The following is a 23,591-nucleotide window of genomic DNA, read 5'->3' on the forward strand; positions in this document are numbered from 1 at the left end:
ACTCACTGGAGCCTCATGAAACAGAGATTGGGAGGAACGTATTCCAGATACGATATTTTCCCCTGAGAATTTTCTTGGGTTTTTGAGCAAGATTGGTTATATCACAAAGTAAACTGACCTGCAAAATGGATAAGACTTGGTATTTGGTGAAGCGTTAGGCAATCGGGGGAGAGGATGGAGCACCAAGATCAGCCCTGCGAGCACTTGGGAGGTGGGCCCAGTCTGTCTTTACCTACCATTTACTCGTGTGCACACACCTCCCCTTTCTGGACTCCCTGGCTCCGGGATGTCCTTATTTAATGCTTCTTCCCCCTGCTTCCCAGGGTTGTGCTGCATCTGGCTCCCTGGCAGCCCTTAAGCATCATGTTCAGCATCCCTCCCACAACCAGGACCTCAAGATCTTCCTGATGTGATCATTGGCAAATCTGCTCATTAATAATTACAATGCTAGGGGCGCCTGGCTGGCTCAGTCGGTGGAGCGTGGGACTCTTGGTCTTGGGGTTGTGAGTTCAAGCCCCACATTGGGTGTAGAGATTACTTACAAATAAAAAAATCTTAAGAAAAAAACCAGTAACTATAATGCTAATAGTTACATTTGGCTCTTTATGATTTTCAAAGTGACTTTCCATCTGTTGAAGCACAAAAATATCCTCACGGAGAGTAAAAAGGCCTCCAAAGTCATCTTTAACCCATGGTCACTTGAAGAGTAGCCTTCTGGGAACAGAACTTGGCCCTCTCTTACATCACCCTATGCAGTGTGTCCAGGGTAAATAAGAGGAAGGGGTGGTGGAGGAATTTGGGGCTGACAGGGCTTTGCAGCTCTCCTTAACCCAACTGGGACCTGCTCCGGCTCCAGGGTATATCTCTCCGCCAGTCTGTGATTCCTGTGACAGGCACATGTTGTTCCAGAATCAGGATGAGAATTTTCATCTTACTGCTGTTGGTTGGTGTTGTTGTTTTTTAAGTCTTGTTTTGACTTCTCCCTATTGAATCTTTCCCTGTTTTCTCCAGATTTCCCACTTATACATTGTAATATCACATCACAATGTTTCTGGAAAAATGCAATATTTTAAAATGTTTACTTATTTTGCGGGGAGAGGGGCAGAGAGAGGATTCAAAGCAGGCTCTGCACTGACAGCAGAGAGCCCAAGTTGGCGCTCAAACTCCTGAAACCGTGAGATCATGACCTGAGCTGAAACCAAGAGTCAGACACTTAACCGACTGAGCCACCCAGGTGCCCCAAAATGCAGTTTTTTTTAAAAAATCAGCTTTGCAAATTGAAATGGCACTGAATAGGTCTGAGAAAGGCTTGAGAAATCTGATGTGGTGGGGTTTGGAAGAGATAGAGGAGAATCAAATTGCTCTTTTGCTCCCTTAGGAGGCATCATTTCTAGAATTTGAAAATATTAATACCTTGTTCCAGGAATTTCTTCAGCTGGCTGTTAATAGGTGGCTATTTTCTGAATCTTATTTCATCCTATCAGATTACTTTTGGGAAGGAAGAATTCAAATGTAGAAATTCCTGAGAAATCTTATATTGTCATATGATAACTACTTTACTAATATATACAGAAACAGAAGGATGTTGACTTAAAATATCTTTAAAATGTGCCAGTTAGGGGCACCTGGGTGGCTCAGTTGGTTAAGTGCCCAGCTTCAGCTCAGGTCATGATCTCACTGTTAGGGAGTTTGAGCCCCATGTTGGGCTCTGTGCTGACAGCTTGGAGCCTGGAGCCTGTTTTGGATTCCGTGTCTCCCTCTCTCTCTGCCCTTCTCCCACTCATGCTCTGCCTCTCTCAAAAGTAAATAAATAAATTTAAAAAAAGGCAAACTCATATGTCCTAATAAAAACAAAAAGATAGTAGAAACAAAACCAAAAGTCTCCAAAGCTTTGTAATTTTTAAATACTTAAATTATGTAGCATCTGAAAAGGTTAACTTTGGGATGGGAGGTTGATTCCGTTTCCTTCTAATTTCTGAAATTGGATGCTTCAGCTTTTCCTCTCTGCTAACAAATTTTTCAGGCTTTGGATCTTCTGTAAATTCTACTTACCTTCATCCCATCGTTCTGACACATAGTGTTTTCATTACCATTAATACTGAATATAGTTTACATTTCTGTTGTGATTCCTTTTTTACACCATGATATTTAGATGTGTTTTCAAATTTCCAAACCTATAGGGATTCTTATTTTTTTGTTAATTGAGATTCTATTTATGTTTTTATCGCTGGCTTTAACATAGTTGTCCTGTGGTCAGGTGACCTGAGCTGTGTGATTCCACTTCTTTAAGACATGCTCAACTTGTGTAAAATTATTTTGCTTCCCATTTAAAAAAATTTGTTTTAATGTTTATTTTTGAGAGAGAGAGAGAGAGACAGAGCGCGGGTGGGGGAGGGGCAGAGAGAGAGAGAGGGAGACATAGAGTCTGAAGCAGGCTCCAGGCTCCTAGCTGTCAGCACAGAGCCCGATGTGGGGCTGGATCGAACTCACAAACCGCGAGATCATGACCTGAGCCAAAGTGGGATGCTTAACCAACTGAGCCACCCAGGCGTCCTGCTTCCTATTTTAATCAAACTTTTGCAATTCAGAGCAAAGCAATTCTGAGTCACCAACTTTAATATTTGTCTGTTTTTCCTAAAGGATCTTCAATTATTAAAACTTTCGGGGGCAGGTGGGCAGGACAGGTGTCAGTTGTCATATCAAGGTCGTATCAGTTCTTTTCATTTGTTGTCAGCATCCTAGAAGTAAGTTGATTTTGAGAATATCCATTAATTATTTCCCTGTTTACTTTGAATAGGAGTATGCTGTGAACTGCCATGTTATCACCTGGGAGAGGATTATCAGCCATTTTGATATATTTGCATTTGGACATTTCTGGGGCTGGGCTATGAAAGCCTTGTTGATCCGTAGTTATGGCCTCTGCTGGACAATCAGTATTACCTGGGAGCTAACTGAGGTAAGAAGGGGCCATGGGCAGCGATCAGATAGTTTACATGTAGGAGGAAGGTTGTCTGTCCATTAACAGTCAGTTAATCCATTCTCCAGCCCCTGTGGTACAAACTATGTTTAAACCATCCCCTACAAATATTTGATGCCTTTGTGGCAGTTGGGGGTGGGGTGTGATTCCTTATTAACTTAAAATGTGTCTCTTGTCTCACAAGTCTTAAGGAGAAACCAATGAAATGAAGCAAAAAAAGAATGATAATAAAATCCTCAGTGAGACTGAGACAGGTACATAGTAATGAGGACATCTGCTTAGGGGTAGATAGGTGGGTTACCCACTAGCTAGTTTCTGGTTTGGGACAAATAGAATTGTGTTTATGAATTACAAGGGCACCCAGGATATTTTGTAGGTGAAAAATGGATTCCTGATATAGCTCTGATGTCTCAGGAGTCAAGTTTGTCTCATTTCATGAATGAAAGAGATATAGTCTTTTAAAACTATTAGGAAAATGATTTTGGGGGAACTTATTTATTGTTCAGTTATGATATCATTCTTCCTCAGTCCCAGGGAACAAAATTTGGCCATGTGTGCAGTATATTTCTTGATGCCAACTATTGTCTTGACCCCAACTTAGGGAACCACGCCAGCCAGATCTAGCTTCCGTTAATGTGCCTCTCACAGCCCAGGAGGCCAGAAGTCTGAGTTCAAGATGTTGATTGGTGCCCTTTGAGGGCTGCGAGGGAGAATCTGGCATAGGCGTCTCTTAGCTTCTTATGGGTTGCTGGCCATCATTGGTGTTTCTTGGCTTATAGATGCATCACCCCAATTTCTGCCTTCGTCTTCGAGCCGGGTTCTCCTCGTGTGCATTCATGTGGTGTTCTTTTTATAAGGACACCAGTCACACTGGATTAGAGGCCCACCCTATTCCAGGATGACCTCATCTTTACTAATTACATCTGCAACAACTCTCTTTCCAAATAAGTTCTTGTCATGAGGAACTGGATGTTAGGGGTTCGGCAGGAGGATTTTGAGGGGACACGATTCAAGCCACAGCGGTACCCAACACTGTACATGTATTGTCTCCTAAATCCTCACCATAAACATATTCCCGGTGGACAGATGAAGGGACCAGAGCCTAGAGTCTTGCCTCCTGAGGTGAGCCAGTAGGATTCCACATGTGCTGGACTCCAGGTGCACAGCCCACGTTCCTGCTCTCATGCCACATTCCTCCGAGTTCCAGGCATCTTCCTGACCGTACTGCCGTGTGACCCTGTGCAAGGCCCTGGGCTTTTCTCAGCCTGCCTGCTTCTCTCCCCTCATACTACAGATGGCCTCTGGGCCTTCCTTCTCTGTTCCTCTGTGTCCTCTAGACTCTTGCAAGCACCTCTGCTCCATCTAAGTCTTTCACAACCCTGCTCTGCTCACATCTAACCTCCTGTCCTCTCTTGTGTGAACTACTCGCTTCCTCCCTTCACTGTCTTTTGCCAAAGTGATCTTTTTCACACCTCAATCCAGTTGCGTCCTTCCCCAGCTTAAAACTATAGTTTTGTCCATTGCTTTTAAGACAAAATCCAAACTTCTAGGCCAGCCTTTGAGGCGTGATGTTAACTGGCCCCAGCCCACCTGCTTGAGACCCTCTCCACCCTGCCATCTTGCTCCAGCCATCTTTGCTTTCTTCTTGTCAAAGAGCCCGTGTCTTTTCTATCCCAGAGCCCACCAGCAGGCTAGTCCCTTTTCTCCCTGCTCCCGCTGTGCTCCATGTTTGTACACCTGGAAAGAGAGTACCTGGGCCTTCTCCTTTGAAATGCCCATCATATTATAGGTACTTATAGTGTCTCTTTTCTGCTAAGTGTTCAGCCTCAAGAGGGCAGGGCCCATATCTGCATAGTCCCAGATACTCTGCCCCACAAGTGGTAGGTTCTCCCCAAATTGCTCATGAGTGAATGAGTCCAGCCCTCTCCAGTTCCTCCTGCTCAGTTCTGGACAGATGAGGGAACCGGAGCCCAGCACCTTGCTTCGTTAGGTGAGCCAGGATTGGGTTCCAGATGTGCTCCTGCTAAGATGTGCAGCCCATGTTCTTGCTGCCCTACCACGTTCCCCTCTGTGAGTTCCAGGCATTCATCTGGACGGCCCATCTCACCCCCAGAATCTGGTCCTTTCCAGGAAAGCTCTTCATGTCCTCCACACCCCACCTCCCTGTATAGTCTTGTTTCAGCAAATATGTGTTATCAACTTCTGTTGAAGTTTCTCTCTTCCCCTTGTGCACACCACAGTTAATGCCGCATCTCACGGCTGGGGACCAGAGAATACACTTCAGGGGTCGGGTCGCGCCTGGCTCACCTGAGGGAGGAACGCAACTGCAAGCCTTCACATGCAGTAGCTGTGCTGGGTCTTCTTGGCAGCAGGCACATTAAGAAGGCCAACTCCATATATGTGCCTTGTCTTACAGTCTACAAAATGCTTTTGTGAACAGTTTTATTTTGTAGTATTTATTGTGTTACTTCACAGGTTTGTGATTATGGGGTTGCCTCCTTCCAAAGGATTTCCAGGTACCGTCTTTGTCATTTCAGACCTTCTAGAAATGGGCCTTCACACAGCAACATGTGCTGCTCTGGACACAGCTGATAGGCTGTTTGTTTTGGACGAAAGGATTTCCATGAGATTTTTATTCCACCCTTGATCCTGCTGTTTCTGGAATGCCCTCAGTCTTCATCTCCGTCTTGAAACCAGTCATCCCTGTCCTTAACGACCTCTGTCCCAATAGGTCTTGCCCCAGTTGCCGTCTGTCAGAATGAATCTCTCTTTTGTCCTCACCGTGCTCCATTTATGTCGCCGTGGTAACATTTGCCACAGCCTACCTTATTTTGTGGTTCTGCATAAACATCTGACTCCGTCCTGCCCTTGGGATCGAGAACCGTGACTTTATTTTGCCTCACCCCTTGCACATCATAAGCACTTAATAAGATGACGATTGTGAACCAGTTGTCATAGGGTTTCCTGTTAAGCTATCCGTTTCCCACCTCATGTCATCAAAACCTAACCTTTCTCCTTTGCAGCTTCCTTGCTGTTTTACCTAGATATCTGTGGGATAGTTCTAAAACACACAGCTTGAACTCTCAAGCTGCTAATTTTGAGGACTATGCCAGTGATCTGTTGGCAGGTATGAAGACTTTTCTCCCTTTCCTTTCTTAGATCCTTGTCTCGCTGTCGTTAGCCAAGGTAATTCATCAGCAGTATTTTTCAGGAGGGGTTACCTTGTCTTTAAAGCCGTATGTCAGGAAAAGAGCTGTTTGGATTCATAAAATGTGTAAACTTACCCACAGCATAAAAAACAAACCCGATTACAGGCCTTGTTTTGATTTATGTGTTTCATACATTGGGAAAACCCGTAACGTCAACGACTTCTCCTAAAAGAATGTATTAAAAGGAAGTATATCTTTCTGCAGTTTTGTTTTTAAAACCGTGGTCTCGTGTGTCTCAGCTCTTCTTCATGCACCTTCTGCCCAATTTCGCTGAGTGCTGGTGGGACCAAGTCATCCTGGACATCCTGCTGTGCAACGGCGGTGGCATCTGGTTGGGCATGGTCGTTTGCCGCTTTTTAGAGATGAGGACCTACCACTGGGCCAGCTTCAAGTGAGTCGCCTCCCCTCTGGACATTAGTCACAGCCTCGCACAACGAGGACTGAGCTGCTTTAGTAGCAAGCACCTTCAGTATGGTCTTTGACGATAAGAAGTAAATGACACATTAGTAGTTGAAACGCATGAATGATTATAGACCGTGTTGCAGGCATTCACCCAGATGATGCTAAACCATTTATGATTTCATTTCTCTCACATCCATTTTGTTTTCATTCTCCTGCCTCAGCCTGCATTTATACTGCCCTCACTGGATTAGTTAGTCCCCTGTTCCCTGGTTACCCCCTGCAAACCATCTCACCCCACTGCTTGAGGGATCTTTTTAAGCATGTCAGATTCATCATGTCATTCCCCTGTGATGGCTCCTCCTGGTCTTTGGGACAAAGTGCACATTGTGGGCTGGGCAGGTCCAGTCATTCCCTCCATGCCCCCTGGGGCTCCCAAGGTTCTGAGCATATGCTCCTCTATACCTGGGTTTGACCCATGTCCCCGTGTGCCAGGCTGACAGGTCCTCTCCTTTCCTACCTCGACTACCTTGACACCTCTTCAGGTAGCTGTCTCTGACTTTCTGATGCAAGTTGCGCGTCCCTCCTCTGTGCCTCCAGGGGGGACAGCACCCACTTCTGTCATTCCTTGTCCTGCCTCCCTGAGCTCTCCTCAATTTGACTGTCACAGGAACTGTGCCATTGAAAAGGAGGAAAAGAACAGCAGTGGGATTATGAAAGTAGCTGTCTTTATTGTGTTTACACCTTCATTTATTTATCAAACAAAATATGAACATTTTCCCACATCATTAAATATTCTAAAACATGATTTCAAAGGGCTTCTTTATATCCCAACATATGGATAAATCATGAGGTATTTAACCAACTCCCTTTTGTGGTCATTTAGATGTGTTTCAGAGTTTTCAGTTTTATGAAGGAAGCTAGAGTGAACATTCTTGAACATGTATCTTTGTAGATCTTTTTTTTCTCTATAAATAACTTTTTTTTTGTTAAATGAGGGGCACTTGGGTGGCTCAGTTGGTTAAGCATCTAACTTAAGCTCAGGTCATGATGTCAACAGTTGGTGAGTTAGAGCCCCATGTTGGGCTCTGTGCTGACAGCTCAGAGCCTGGAGCCTGCTTCGGATTCTGTCTCCCTCTCTCTCTGCCCACCCCGTCTCATGCTCTCCCTCCTCCCCCCCCCCCCTCAAAAATAAGTAAACATTAAAAAATTTTAAAAAAACAAATAAGGGAAAATGAGTATAAGTCACAAAGAAAATGTCTCAGCGCAGAGCTGAGGCTCAATCTCACAAACCATCAGATCATGACCTGAGACCGGAGCTGAAATCAAGAGTTGGATGTTTAACCCACTGAACCACCAGGGTGCCCCTATAAATAAATTCCTAAAAGTGTAGTACTCTAATTTATATTCTCACCCTCATTCACTAATGTATATATGTGTCTATTTCACTATTTCTTTGAATTTTACTTTTAAGCCTTTTTTAATGTTATCACATATAATTATGTGATACTGAATTTCTAGTCCGTTTCTATTATATTTTCCCTCTTCTTATTAGTGCTTTTTATAGGTAAAGGACATTAACACTTTGTCATAAATGTGACTTTATTTTCTGTTTTGTCATCCACTTGTAATTTTCTTTATGGTAGATACTCCATTTAAACTTTAAAAGCTTTTCATCTTTTTGTGTAGGTAAATGTTAACCTGTATTTTCTTCCGGTTCTTCAATGGTTTGGTCTTTTATTATGAGTAACTTATTTAGTCTATCTCACATTTAATGTGCTAGATGGTATGAGGGAGAGATTTCAAAATGTTTCTTGCAATTGATTAAGCCATGTTCCCTATTCCTCTTTAAATCATCCTTTCTCTGGGTGCTGACTTGAAAGCACACTTTTAATATATTTAAGACAGTAGATAATGGAACAAAAACTGGAGCTGTGCTAGATGTTGCTGTAAGTCAACTTTATAAGCAGTATCTCATTTGAGCCTTACATCAGTCCTAGGGGTTGACACTCCTTTTCTCTTCATTCTAGGGATGGTGACAGTAAGAACTAGGTTCAGTACTTGCCTAAGGACACACAGCTAGCAAGCTGCTGAGTGTGAATTTATCTCTGGTTGTCTGGCTCTTTACACACTGCCATAATGCTTCCCTATTTTCATACATTTATGCTTTAGACTCAACTTGAGAGTTGTTTTGTCAGGTTCCCAACACACAAGCCCAACTAAAAAGCAGAAATCCCATTGGTGCTTTTTTCTTTTAAGTGACGTCAAATATACAAATGAATATAAAGCTGAATTAACCTGTTGGCTGTACAGACAATTCTGACTTACAGTGGTTTGACTTAATGATTTTTTGACTTTACAATGGTATGAAAGTGGTACACATTCATCAGAAATCATACTTTGGGTCTTGAATTTGGATCTTTTCTTGGGCTGGTGACGTGTGTAGGGTAGGATCCTCTCTTGTGATGCTGGGCAGGGGACAGCCGCGGCTCCCAGTCAGCCAGGCGATGGTGAGGGTCAACCACTGATGCACTCACAGCCATTCTGCACCCAGACACCCACTGTTTTTCACTTTCAGTACTGTATTCCACAAATTACATGAGGTAGTCAACACTCTATTATAAAATAGGCTGTGTGTTAGAGGATTTTGCCCACCTGTAGACAAAGGTAAGTGTTCAGAACAAGCGTAAGGTGGGCTACACTAAGCTATAGTGTTTGGTAGGTTAGGTGTATTAAATACATTTTCATCTTATGATATTTCCAATTTATGATGGGCTTGTCCGGGCGAAACCCATCACAAGGTAACGGAGATCTGTAGTAAGTATTCCAATACTTGATCACGCTCTGTCCTCCTATTTATTCCCATATTCCTCTACCTCTTACCATATGGTTTGCTATTGTTTTCTTTTAAATACAGGTCCTTCATAGTTCTTGTTTATTTTTGGAGAATCTCTATTTTTTGTTGCTCTTGTGCCTCATGTCTTTTTGCTGCAAGATTTTCTCAGTACGTGCCTGTTGATGGGTAGGCGAGTGGATCCTCCTCTGCCGCAAAAATAAAAGACCTGACTTGTTCGCTCTTGTGCCTTCAGCACTTAGCACAATGTCCAAGACCTAAAGGCACTTGATAAAAATCTTTGTCGAAATAAAGAATCCTTACCAGTTACTAAATGCTATTTACCTTGGATTTCGGCTCCTGGTCTAGCAGGAGAAGCTAGAATACACAGCCAACTGTGGTGCTCATGACGGGAGCTTTCCTCTGGCAGGTGCCCTGAGCCTGACTGTTCTCACGTGTAACACGTAGGAATCTTCGTTCCTGTCATGGGAGTGTGAAGTTTTTAACTGAGTGATTTTGTGGGATTAAAATGAAGGAGGCTTAGAAATTGCTGTTTGTCATCCCAAACTGTTCATTTATCTTAGGAAGAAATAGGACGAAGAAATGGTGTGGGTGACCTCTCTGTTTAACTAAAATGCCCTGGCTTGGGAGGGTCCCTGGGTGGCTCAGTCTGTAAAGCATCCGACTTCAGCTCACAGTTCATGGGTTCAAGCCCTGTGTTGGTCTCTGTGCTGATAGCTCAGAGCCGGAGCCTCCCTCTGTGTCTCCCTCTCCTTCTGCTCCTCTCCTGTTTGTACTCTGTCTCTCTCTCTCTCTCTCTCTCTCTCTCTCAAAAAATAAATAAACGTTAAAAAAACAAAACAAAAAAAAAAATGCCCTGCCTTGGGAAATACAGAGTGGGTGGGATCATGTCCTTGTGGGCGTCCTCATTCTCACTGGCCTGGTTCCAGGGGGCTGTTATTATGCCTCAGCTTCTTTTGTCACCTGTTCACAAGTTAAGGCCTCTCCTGGCTCTTTAGTGACCTGACCCCTGCCCTGTGCCTGTCATCACTGAAATTTCCTATCGAGGATACAGCTCTCCGCACTTCATATAAATAGAGAGATCATTGTTGGGGAGATGGTTCACCCAGAAAGGAATCTTTTTGTCTTGAGCATTTGTTGTAAAATTGTCAGTGCAGTTTTTTTGGTTTGTTTTTCTTCTTCCCCTTCCTTATCTCTTTGGATTTTCACTGGAGCCATTCTCTTCTTACAGAGACATCCACACCACCACTGGTAAAATCAAAAGAGCCGTGCTCCAGTTTACTCCTGCTAGTTGGACCTACGTTCGATGGTTTGACCCCAAATCTTCATTTCAGAGAGTGGCTGGAATATACCTTTTCATGATCATCTGGCAGGTATTTTTTCAGATGCCCAGAAATGGGGGTGGGGGGTGGGGGTGGGGACAAAAGAAAAGCAAAAGCAAAATAAAAACCATTCAGGAATTTAGAGTTAACATTAGTTGACGCTGCTTACCAGCTGGGTGGTTTGGAAGATAGAAAATCCTGCAGCTTACATACAAAAAATAATTAAACAGAGCAGTGTTATTATGCCCAAGGCCTTGCTTCATCATAAAGACATTTTCAAATATCTTTCTTGGAGTTGGAAGTTAGAAAATGCTTACAGTTCCCCAAAAGAAGCTTTTGGTCACAGCATCTGTCACCCAAGTTGTTAGGCATCGGATAGATTTTCAGAGGGATCATTTTCAGGACCAAAGGAACAAATGCCAAGGGTTTTTCTTATATTCTAAGTTTAACGTTTACTTTTTAAAATTGGGCCTCAGCTGTTACCACCTCAGGTAATTTGTAGAGAGCTTAGTAAAGAAGGCTCTACTATGTGTGGGGCCCTGGGTCCTCCAAGAAGGTGTTGTCAGTGGAGAGAAGGTCTCCTTCCAAGCAGCCCACTACGTGATTCAGGCAGCCACGGGCCTTGGAAGAGGATTACTAAACATCTCTGTTTTCTAGAGATAGCCTTTTGTGTTGATCCTCCTGTGCCCAAGTTAATCATTTTACAACTTTGGGAGACCAGCTTTTGCTTGACGGGTGTTTCAGAATCATGAGAAATTATATTTTGAACACAGGCACGGAATGCTCCCAACATAAAAAATGAGCGTGAGTCACCTTTAAGACAATTATCCTTGTCCACATGTGGAGAATAATATTGCTCATCTCAGCAGGTGGAGTTCACGGATTCAGAAGTGGATGTGAATAAGTAGTCACCATGGTTTGGGGAAGTCAGTCTGATGAAAATGGGAGTTTAAATGGGTAGGGACTAAGTTTTTCCTTATCAGAGCGATGTCTGGGAAGGTGTAGGTGTTCCATTAGTATGCGAACTGAGGAGGAGGTTGGATTGGTCCAGGAGAGACCGGGTGTGCTCCTAGAATGGCAGCATTACACGGAGCACCCTTCTCACACTCACTGAGCTGGGACCAGCTTTCCATGTGTGGCATTAATTAGTGGACCATTTTTTAAATTTTATATCCTTGAAATCAATGCTGTGGGAAAAGACACATGTCTCACGTCACTGAAATGAACCTGCTGGTCCGTGTGTTCTCCTTTCCTAATCTCTGCTCCTTGCTGAATCTGGAGGGGAAATGCAGGAGATGGGCTCAGCACAGACCACGTCCTGCCTGGTCTCTCTTGTGCTGCCACGGGTTCTTCGTGTGATGAGCTGCACCAGGATGCTAACCTCAGGGAAAGTACCACTGGCCATAGGTGAAACTTGAACTGACCCTTCGCACCCACTTTTAAGAGCTGCCTTTGGTCAAGGCATGTGCTAGATAGGTTCCCAGTCATTTCTCGTTGACGTATCTCAAGCTTCTTTTGGTTATCAAAGAGCTCACTTTCCTACAGTGAGACTTCTTTTAGATCTGGCCTGATTTCTGTAAGGCTGCAGAGGTGTTCCATGGTGTATATTTGTTTTCATGATTTCTGCTGTTCTCAGAACATCTGTCTCCCAACTATCCCAGCAGATCACACGGGTGACCCAAATGAGAGCCACGCACCAGGAAACCTGACAAATAGCTGATTCCACCATATACCCCTTCCCTACGCCAGCACCCGTGATCCCCCAGCTGGTTGGTGCCCATATTGTACTGGCTGTTACTTAATTTAAATACAGCCGTTCCAGTAGCAACTTGGAGGACCCCATAAATTTTCTGAAAATGCTTTAAACATACTAATTATTTTTTAGAATGTCCATAACAAGGAATATGTTGTTATGACTTAGCATGCAGTATCAGGTTGACTAATGCATCCTTCTTTTTCAGCTAACTGAGTTGAATACCTTCTTCTTGAAACATATCTTTGTGTTCCAAGCCAGTCATCCATTAAGTTGGTGTAGAATTCTCTTTATTGGTGGCATCACGGCTCCCACAGTGAGGTAATTCTATACAAGCCTGACTGTCATTTGAGCGCATTAACTTGCTGTGCATTCTCCTGTTCAGCATAAGGAAAGTCACATATGTTAGATTTTCCATGAAAATATTAAAGAATTATACATCTGAATATGAAGAAAATGTTTTGCTCTCAGACCTCAGTACCATGAAGTGAGAACACCACACACACCATTATCTTCAAGCCTTTTTAATAATCTTTCACTGCTGTTCTTTTTCCCCCCTTTAACATCCTTTAAAAAAAAAAATGAGTAGCAGCGGTGCTGACTTTTTTTTGTTTTTAATGAGGTGATCGAAAAATACAAAAGTTTTAACGTTGGATCTGAAGTCATAAATGATGCTATTTTAGAGCCAGTTACTTTCCTTTTATCAGCATCCTTCCTGTCATCTTCCAGGACAAGTGAGATAAGCTTAGATATTCATGCTGTTATGCTTCTGACCTGGGTAGGGCCCCAGAGGTGAGGTGTGATTTGGTGACTGTCGCTCATGCAGACTGATTCCAGTGCACATCAGAGGCAAACAGTCATTTGTTTCATTCCTCCTGTCTAGAACTAACAGCATTGGGGTTTGACAATTCATGTGAAGCACCGCCATTGATTCACTAACAACACCAGAGGTATCTGCAAAGTTAGGAAGATACAGATAGATACTAAGCAGCTACAAGAGTTAGCTTCAGAAGCTGTAGCTGTAGAATAACTTAATTCATCAGTTTCAATGTGCATGCAAACCACACAAGCAGAGGGCCTCACTTGCCAAGAAGAGTCGGTATTCTCCTTGGTCAAACTTCTTCTGTGTTCATTAATTATTACAGAGAGGAAACAGATAGATATAGATAACCATCTGTATCTATATATATCTCCTCCCCTTGCCTCCCTCCTCCTGTGGCGCAGATCCCGGATTGAACAAACCCAATAAGATAGAGCTGAGTCCTGGGAAGTTAAGACCTAAAATTCCATCTCTTGTTTTCTTTAAGGACCAAACAGGAGACCCACTAGTTGGTAGGCAGGCAGAGTTTTGACATGTTACAGACCAATGGTCTGTTGAAGTGGTTTTCTCGTAAATGCTATTTTCCCTTGGTGGATTGGAGCCTCCTTTCTCATTTAAAATTTAATTTAATTTGAGGCTCACAGTTATTTTCAAGAAAGATTAGCAGCAGCTTTTTCATTAATTTAGGAGTGATCAACAAAGTCAGTAAGTGGGGAAAGAAATCGCTTATATATAAAACAGAATCACAAATCACATCTGATTTATCATGAAATTTCAATATTGCTAAACATTTCAAAACAAAAACCAGAGGCTACATGTCCAGTGTTTTAAGTTTTTGAGAGCTCCTTAAAATTTCTGCCCAACACTGTGGATTTCTACATGATTTCTTTTTTGTTTAAAAGTCAGCCCCTTTTCTGTGCTCTCATACCAACTTGAGGCATTTCCTATGTAAGAAGATGCTTTGGCAAGCTACTTGGGAAGATGGAAATGTTCTAATGGGTTCTAACACAGCCACCCCAGGTAGCAAATGGCAGTCCCTAAAAGTAGAGAAAGCTTACAGGCTTTCGGATAAATAAATCATACGGACCACATCTCCATTTCCTTCCCTTTTGATTCGACTCTCCTGCTTTGCGAAGAAGTTTGACTGAACCTTCTCTTACTCTGATAATATCAAGTACAGTGTAAAGGGATGGCTACAGTTGGAGGGGAGAGAAGCTGAAGTGGTAGAAACATACTAGGCCATGAAAATGTGAAGTGAGAGGTAGACCTGAATTCTTCATGACTAGAATTCTTCACGACTAGAATTCTTCACTCAGGCCTTTGGAGTGAAGAGATGATAGTTTGTGGATGATCTTCAGGTATCCATGAGCCCCCTGCAACTTAATGCAACATTTTGTGTGTTCGTGCCCCTTATTACAGGTTTCATTAAATCCTCAAAAAAGTCTGTGACCTCCAAAAAGATGATGAGCTCCTGCTTCAGATGCTACTTCTGAAGGGACGAATTGGGTTTTGGGGGTGGTCATGAGGGTCTAAACGTGCACTGTCCTAACAGCAGCCACTTACCCTACCATATGTGGTGGCTGAGCACAGGAAGTGTGGCCAGTCTGTGTTGAAATGTTGTACATGTAAAATACACACCGGATTTTGTGCAAAAACTTAGTGCAGAAACCTTGTAAAATACTTCATTATAGTTGTTTTCAATACACTGGGTTAAATAACATGTTACTAAAACATCTATTATCTTGTTTCTTTTTGCTTTAACATGGCGGCCGGAAGATTTGAAACTGCATTTGTGGCTTGTATTATATTTACGTAGGACAGTGCTGCTCTAAGCTTTTCAGCTCCATGTCATTGCCTCATTTTTCTGAGCTCGTCAGTAACATTCAAAGTCATTGGTATTGAGTGAACAGTGACCTGCATGCGGGATCCCATTCCAGTTTCTGAGAGCCAAAAGTGTGTGTCTGCCCTGCCCGGTTACAATCGGCAACCTTTGTCCTGGAGAGTGCCAGAGGAGACAATTCATGACAGTGTAGGTGACCCTCTGGAATCACTTCCCTGCAGAGAGACTGAAGCACCCATTCTGTCCCTGAATCAAAACTGCCTTTGTGAATACTCAGCTCTTTAAGCCATGCTCTCTCCACTCCAACCCAGCCCGAACTCTTCACCTTTTATAGGAATGTTCCAGCAGCCACTGGCTTCTCATTCCCTTGACTAGAAGTAGACCACTTAGCCGGAGTATGTAGAACAAGGCGGAACATCTTTTATATTTATCCTGTCAAAGTGATTTAATTTTATGCTGACCCATTGATCTTCCAGAAGCTTTCATTGAATTCCATCTTTGTTCTTTCAGGCAGTACTATGCTTACCTCACTGACACACAGTGCAAACGCGTAGGAACACAGTGCTGGGTGTTTGGGTGAGTAATCTATTATTGTGGAGGCTTAAAAACCACTTAAGCCTCTAAATTTCCTTGGTTATTTCTTGACCCTGTATTAAGTGCCTTTCAGTACAATCTTCCAATGAAGGCTTGCTATTGTTTTGTTTTAGGTCTTTTCATTTTTAACATTCTCTTTTCTGATTTAAGTTTAGAATATTGTAGTTAATTGGCAAATTATAGAAAGAGGACATACAAACTTTTTTTTTTTTTACAAAAAAAAAGGAAATCAAAAGATATTTGCTGCATGGAACTCAGAGACCTTATTTTATGAAATAAATTAGATAGACAACGGATTGTTCGAATTCCCTCTAAATTTGATGACAAGTTTGGGACATCATTTCATGATAGGCTTAGTGATGCTTTATGTTACTTTTACATCAAAAAGCCTGCTCAGAACAGCTGCTTGCTGCCTACCAAGGTATAATTTTATTGTTCCAAGGAGAACTAACATACAGCCACACAGTCACAATTTATTGTCTTGTCACAGATACAAATGCTATCTTAAAGTATTATTATTTAAATGATTTGAAAGAGACCATAGGCTAACTAGTCTAACCCTGCAGTGTTAAATGTGAGGCCATCTTCAGTGTCTCAGGTAAGTGGTTCTTTTGCTTAAATTCGGCCAACAATTTACCATTCCATTTAGCAGCCGAGGTTCCGTAGTTGTGTAGCACATCTGTGTGAAGTTAAGTCCCTGAGGTAGCTTAGACTCAAGACCTAATTTAGGTTCTAAATTGAGTGTGACAACATAAAAATGAATACCCATAGTAGGCAAGAAGTTACTACTTTCAGCAGATTTTTAAGCAGAGTAACTTTTTTTTTTTTTCCCAGTGAGAAGGTAATTCATATGTTTAGATTAGAAAAAGTGGCAAAAGAAGAAACTAAAGATCATCCAAAGAAGTTAGCCCATCAGGGATCACTGCCCTTAACCTTTCTATGTTACTCTTTCTAAACATTTTCCTGTGTGGGTGTGTGTCAGCTCTCATTTCAGATTCTGAGGGCTTGCTCAAGTTAAAGATGTAGGCAGGCTTCCCCCTCCCACCTAAAACACAAAGGGCCATTGTCCTTATTTCTCATACCTTCTGTGATGTAAGCTGATTTTCATACCCAGAGTAGCTTATGGGGTGATAACGTGGGTTGGCTTTCCATTGTTTAGTAATCTAGCAGGAGAGAGAATTTACACGTTTACCAGATTTCCGATATTCAGAGCAAAGGCCATGCGACCGCACTGTTGTAGTCACAAAAAGGAGGTAGACGGGCTCTCCTTACTGCCCCATCCAAGGAGGACAGGAAGCGTTGTTCTCGCACCTCGTCCACAGAGCGTCTGAGCCCTCCTCCACTGCCTATGCCTTCTTTCCACACTTAGTTTCCTCTTCAGACTCAGAAGTCCTTGCCAAAGCCTTATTCTGCTGTGAGTGCACGTATGCTCCACATGACTTGTCTCTGTTTTACCTGTTGAGGAAAAGGAGATGCTGATCAGAGAAAGTGGCAGTGTGGCAGCAAAGTTGGTTTCTAATCGGGCAGCCGAAAAATACAATCCCTAGCGGTGGGAGAAATGGCAAAGATAAACGGGGCTGGAGCGGCACAAAACGCTGCTGCAGAAAGTCACACGTTGTTGAAAAGGGCTCAAGTAAAGTAAAATGCGAAGGAGGCATCTTTTGGCTTATTGAGTATGCTCTCCGAGAATCGCGAGCTCCCAGAATGGTGGTATCAGGACACGCACCTTGAGAACTAGCGGGCCATGCCGGAAAGAACATTCCTGTCCATAAACCTCACACAGCCATCCCCCTGGGGGTGTGAGCACACTCAAGAGCCACCTCTCGTCAGCCAGCGGCAGGGAAACACGGGGCCCGAGCTGTCTTCTCTCTGCAGGTTTGCCCCTTGGAGGCCACCACCTTCCCTCTTCTGCCCCGTCCCTGTTGCCCTCATTTTGTCTTTTTCCCATCTCCTAGTAGCTGTTTTATAGCTCCTTTTCACTAGTTTTAGAGTAATTTCAGGCTTCATTTAGCAAGGTGTGGAGAGGGGGGGAATAGGAGCGCCCCACATAGCCACAGTCAAATTTTTGCCTTTGCGGAGGTGGGCGGGGGAAGGGAAAGGGCAAACAGGACCCCCTGAGGTGTCTGACCCACCATTCCATCTTTTTCTCCTGAAGAGAGCACTTTTCTCTTCTGTAAATGTTATACCCTGAAAGGGTTTGTATTAATTACTCGCAGTGTAACTAAATACGGACTTACAATGTGGTCTCCCACAGTTGTACCATAAAACTGAGCTTTTAAGCTTTTTATACTCAAACCTGCCGTGCCCAGCGGAGAGATGGGACTCCATCCAGCTAGGGGATGGGAACCCCACCAAGGAGAAAGCAGTAGTGTGTAAGAGCTGGCCTCTTCTGTCTTTAGAAAGTCCCATTACACTACTCCAGCTCTGTGGGGGTGTTAGGCCCAGACCGATATGAACAGATTCCCCAGGGGAGCACTTTATACCATATTTATCTTCGTCTTTCTCCCCACTCTGCCCTCATCATAACTGTTTCTGAACAAGAGGGAAGTAGCCTGATTTATAAAGAAAGGATTTTGATCGCATGGCCCTGAAGGAAGGTGTCCACGCTTTGGCCATAGCAGGAGTGAGTAATCACTTTTCCTTCCCCTGGAAGTACTTGGGTGGGGCCGTCAGGGGCTGGGTTGGGTAAGAGTCCACTGTTCCCCAGGGGCTCCAGGACCACGTCCGCCTCACTCTCAGAACTGTCCTTTTCTCCATGTTGTCCTAACCCAACTGGTGCCCCTTTGACGATAAGCCTCACGTCTCCGGTGCTCTGCTGCACTGTTCTTGCCAAGGTCAGTCCCAAGTCAGCAGGCCCTTCCTCCACCCGCATCTCCCCTGTCTTCCCCGCGGCATCTGCCATCTTGAAACTGTTCCTTCTCGGTTTCCTCTGCGGGCTGTCCATTCCACGTCACTCGTTTCCACAGTTTCTTGCAATGGTACTTGTTCTTCCAGGCTTTTCCCCCTGTGCTCCCCTACCCCCGGAAGGATAGACAACAGCTGTGAGGCATAGAGTCCTTCCAGGAGGAGGGTGCATGCGAGGGGAACAGACTTCTGTGGGAGGTGTCATCCCACTCTGACCTTTTCCCAGCACAGCCCTCACCTTCCTGCTGTTGACCTTTGTTCACAGCCTCCTGCCCTCCTCACCTTCTCTCCCCATCTGCCCACCTCTGTGTCGTGCCCTCCGTGCTCACACTGCTGGGGTAGCATTCTAGTTTCCCTTTTCCTGTGTCTTCCCCTTCATCCTGTCCTCCTCACGATCGATAGTCCGTCCTTCCTTTATCCCGCCACCCATGCTTCCTTCCTCAAAAACCCCTCCAGTCTTAGCCCCAAACCTCGGTGGTAGGCACAGAAGTTTTTTTTAGCAGTTGAATCCCTTTCCCCAAATGACATCTTGCCCCAAATCCTAACAGAGAGCAAAACAATTGACTAAGCCTGGGTGGCTTAGTCAGTTGAGTGTCTGACTGTTGATTTCGGCTCAGGTCGTGATCTCATGGTTCGTGGGTTTGAGTCCCACCTCAGGCTCTCTGCACTGATGGTGCCGAGCCTGCTTGGGATTCTCTCTCCACCCCTCTCTCTCTCCCCCTCCCTCGCTCACGTTCTCACTCTCTGTCCCCTCCCTCCCCTCAAAATAAATAAATAAACTTTAAAAAAAAGAAACAGTTGAGCAGAACTGTCAAGGTGAGGACCCTTTTGCCCCTGTCCCCATGCACCCCACCCTGCCTCTGGGGTTCTTGGGAAGTCAGAAAGTTCCATGGAACACGGTTGAACCTTTTTTTTTTTCTAGCTGGTAAAGCCTAGCCCATCTATGACTGTCTCTACAAAGGTGCGTCTACTCCCCCTAATCTGAACCGGAGCCTGACTCCTGCCTGTGTGACTGTGCGGTAGGTGTGTCACAGATTTGCACATCTCGTTTCCACTGCTGGAGGGTCAGCTCCTGGCTGGCCAGACAGAGCGGCTCACCCACCCCCTGAGCCATCCCAGCAGTGTATTCTGGCACAGCCATGGGGCAGTATATGCAGTATATGCGAGGTGCACGGAGGCCGTGGCATCCTCAGAATCCAAAAGCAGGTCTTGTTGGCGAACTGAAAACTTTTTCCACTTGTCAGGGTTGGCTCGGGCACTCAGTTTATACATGCGGAGCCTAGTGCTTTTGTGCCCCAAGTTTCTGCAGTGACTCTGCTTACATTCTTATCCCATTCACTGAAGAGCTCCTTACCCTGGACCCCACATTCCTGTCATCTTTATTTCTACCATGTCTGGAAAGAGCAGGCTCTGCAGGGCTGGGAAGCTGAGAAGGTCCCAGTCAGCTGACCAGCCTCGTCCCCAGGCAGGAGTGCCTCAGGCTGCCCCAGCGTGCTTGTCTGCCTTGTAACCTTGCTAATTAAAGATAAGGATGGGCGGAGACATCTAAGGAAGTAGCAGCCCCGACTGAATTCCACCAAACCACAGTTTGGCCACCTAGTTCAGTCTGGTAAAGATCTGAACTAGATTTAAATTTGCACTCCCCACCCCCTTGGTGAGGAGGTTGTGCTTTCGCAGGTGACAGGCTCAATAATATGGGCTCCCAGTGCTCCTGAGCCTTTGGACTCAGCCCTAAAGGGGCAGCCATTGGGTCTTACACAAAAGCGATGTTAGCCTTCCTTAAGGACTTTATTTATTGGGATTCCCTCCAGGGGCCAGGGATAACGGTGGAGGGGCAATGACTGGTGGCGAAAGGGTCCATGTGATTGCTGGGTTTAATGTATCCCAGTTCCCACCGCTTCTCACAACTCTGCAGCTACTCCCTGGGTCCCCTCCCTAGATTAGAAGGCTCCCTGTTCCTGCCGCCAGAATGAGTAAATTAAAATGTAAATTGAATCATGTGAAAAAACCTTTTGCTCAAAACCCTCCCTCAGACTAAAAGCCAAGCCCTAGTGTGGCCCTCATGACCTGCGTTGCCCTGTGACTCAACTATGCCCCTTCCCCTCACTTCCCCCCACCTTGCTTTGCTCAGTGGTCACGTTCTCACTGAGAAGTCCACGCACATGGACAGCAGCTTACGTAAGATTTCCTCAGCACAGATGAGCAAATCCTAACCCTAAAGTTGCTGACTGAAATGCTCTGTGGTCTTTAACTTCAGGTCATTGTGAAGTCAGTTGAGTAGGTCCTGCCAGCATTTTCTTAACGTGAAATAGAATACAAAAAAAATGTCAAAGTAAAGGAACAGATTGTTTTGCAAAACTTTTGTTTCAGGTGTGTGTGTATGTGTGTGTGTGTGTGTCTACTAGCTCACAAAAAATGTGTTTCTTGCTGTGGGTCTCAGATCATAAAAGTTTGAGAATCATGGCCCTAGTTACTGTGTTTTTGAAAGGTGAGTTGATCAAGTTGGATACCCCAAATTCTCACAGGAAACTCTGTGACATTTCAGTCTGGCTTAAGAGCAGATAAGCACACTGACTTTCTGGGCTGAGCATTTGCTGTTCTTCAAGAAGTCCCAGCCAAAAGTTAAACTAAATATTCTTTCTGAGTCTCCTCCACAGGCACCACTTTGCTCTGTGCTGCCATCTAGTGTGGGCTCACAGCCCGGACTTGAGGATTCTAGCGACACAGCCCTACACTTAAAAGCCTGTCGCGTATTGCAGCTAGAATGATGCTTTCTCACACATGTACTTTGTTGGGGGGGAGGGGCGGTGCGTGGGTTGGGGATGGTCTTTAAAGATTCAGGCCAGCCACTCCTAAACATTGTTTGGTTGGGGCTAGGGGAAAAGAGTCCCAAATTCTCAAAAGATAAATTAAGGAGATTTTCTGCTTTGGTTCAGATTTGGGGTGTTCAGTTGTTTAGAGTCATCTGTACATTTGATGCTGGGAGTGATCTTTGGGTCTTCCCATGGGTAAGGGGACCAAGGACCTTCTGGGCCCCTTCTTGCCTTTTGAGAGAATATCTGTGCGACTACACCAACCCTGATTGACCAGATTCCATCTGGAGTAAGGAACCCCTGAAGTGGAGTTGTCTGAAATCAATATTCTTGGGTCATCTTTGGGATCACGTGGCCAGCTCATACTCACCTCATCCGTTCTTAACTATGAGCTTGGAACCTTAGTAAAGGCCTGATCTTTTTAAACTTTTTTAAAATTTTATTTAAATCCAAGTTAGTTAACATATAATGTAATAATGGTTTCAGGAGTAGAATTTAGTGACTCATCACTTACATATAACACTCAGTGCTCATCCCAACAAGTGACCTCCTTAATGTCCATCCCCCGTTTAGCCCACCCCCCCCCCACCTACCCTCCAGCAATTTGCCCTCAGTTTGTTCTCTGTATTTAAGAGTCTCTCATGGTTTGCCTCCCTCTCTGTTTTTATCTTATTTTTCCTCCCCTTCTCCTATGTTCACCTGTTTTGTTTCTTAAATTCTACATATGAGTGAAATCATATTTGTCTTTCTCTGACTGACTTACTTTGCTTAGCATAATATATTTTAGTTCCATCCATGTTGTTGCAAATGACAAGATTTCATTCTTTTTGATTACCAAGTAGTATTCCATTGTGTGTATATATATCGTATCTATCCATTCATCAATCCATGGACATTTGGGTTCTTTCCATAATTTGGCTATTGTTGATAGTGCTGCTGTAAACATTGGGGTGTACATGCCTCTTTGAACCAGCATTTTTGTATCCTTTGGATAAATACCTAGTAGTACAATTTCTGGGTCATAGGGTAGCTCTGTTTTTAATTAAAAAAATTTTTTTTTAACATTTATTTATTATTGAGAGAGAGAGATAGAGCATGAGTGGGGGTGGGGGGCAGAGAGAGAGGGAGACACAGAATCCGAAGCAGGCTCCAGGCTCTGAGCTGTCAGCACAGAGCCCTACGCGGGGCTCAAACTCACAAACCGTGAGATCATGACCTGAGCTGAAGTCGGACACTTAACTGACGGAGCCACCCAGGCGCCCCTGTTTTTAATTTTTTGAGGAACCTCCATACTGTTCTCCAGAGTAGCTGTGCCAGTTTGCATTCCCACCAGCAGTGCAAAAGGGTTCCTCTTTCTCCACATTCTCACCAACATCTGTTGTTTTCTGAGTTTTTAATTTTAAGGTTTGGTTTTTATATTCATAAATGAAGGTGCAGAACGTAAAAGTGGTGTTTTTCTTTGCTCTTTTAATTAAAAAGTAAAGCAAAGTTGTTGTTGTTGTTGTTGTTGTAGTTTTTCAACATTTTTATTTTTAGAGGATAAAGGCTTACTTTATTGTCATCCAGAATGGGGAACATTGAACCTGGAAATGCTTGGAAGTCTGGGAGGGAATGTGACTGCTGCCTTCAAATTACTGAAAAACTTGGCTTGGAAGGCTCAGACTCACCCTGTAGGACAGGAGGGCAGAGTTAGGACCCATGGGCAGGCGGAGGCAGATACCAACCTGAGACAAGGAGAACTTCCCCACAGCTAGAGAGATTGAGTGGCGGAATAAGCCCACCTGCCAAGGTAGTAGGTTCTCTGTCACTTGAGAGGGTGCCAGCAGAGATGGTGACAGTTCATCTCGAACGTGATAGGCACTCATCTGGATGCTTGCAGCTATTAAAATGTGTGAGTGGAGGTTCTGTTCTGGGAAGAGGGAAGAAGTGAGTAACAGTAAAATAAGCTAAGTACTAAATATAAATATATATGTTATTTCTGAAGAAATTGCAATGGAAGAGAACAAGTGTCACTTTGTGGGGAACCCGCTCTCAGTGTGTCATGATGGCATAAGGCATATTTATGTAGGATGTATATGCTCTGATAAGACGAATTAATATTTAACC

General features: G+C 44.1%; 1 protein-coding gene across 2 annotated transcripts in view; it reads left to right on the forward strand.

Annotated features, from left to right (window-relative positions):
• The window catches only part of PTDSS1 (phosphatidylserine synthase 1), a 64,516-nt gene that overhangs the window by 27,678 nt on the left and 13,247 nt on the right, over positions 1–23,591 (forward strand). For both annotated transcript variants that reach the window (XM_019468080.2, XM_053896602.1), the window contains exons 5-9: positions 2,798–2,956; positions 6,426–6,577; positions 10,671–10,812; positions 12,723–12,835; positions 15,685–15,750. In XM_019468080.2, the coding sequence (XP_019323625.1) occupies positions 2,798–2,956; positions 6,426–6,577; positions 10,671–10,812; positions 12,723–12,835; positions 15,685–15,750 (632 nt within the window). The remainder of the gene's footprint in view (positions 1–2,797; positions 2,957–6,425; positions 6,578–10,670; positions 10,813–12,722; positions 12,836–15,684; positions 15,751–23,591) is intronic.

Source organism: Panthera pardus, unplaced genomic scaffold, assembly GCF_024362965.1.
Source record: "Panthera pardus isolate Hobbes unplaced genomic scaffold, ASM2436296v1 HiC_scaffold_7, whole genome shotgun sequence".
NCBI classification, from domain to species: Eukaryota; Metazoa; Chordata; class Mammalia; order Carnivora; family Felidae; genus Panthera; species Panthera pardus.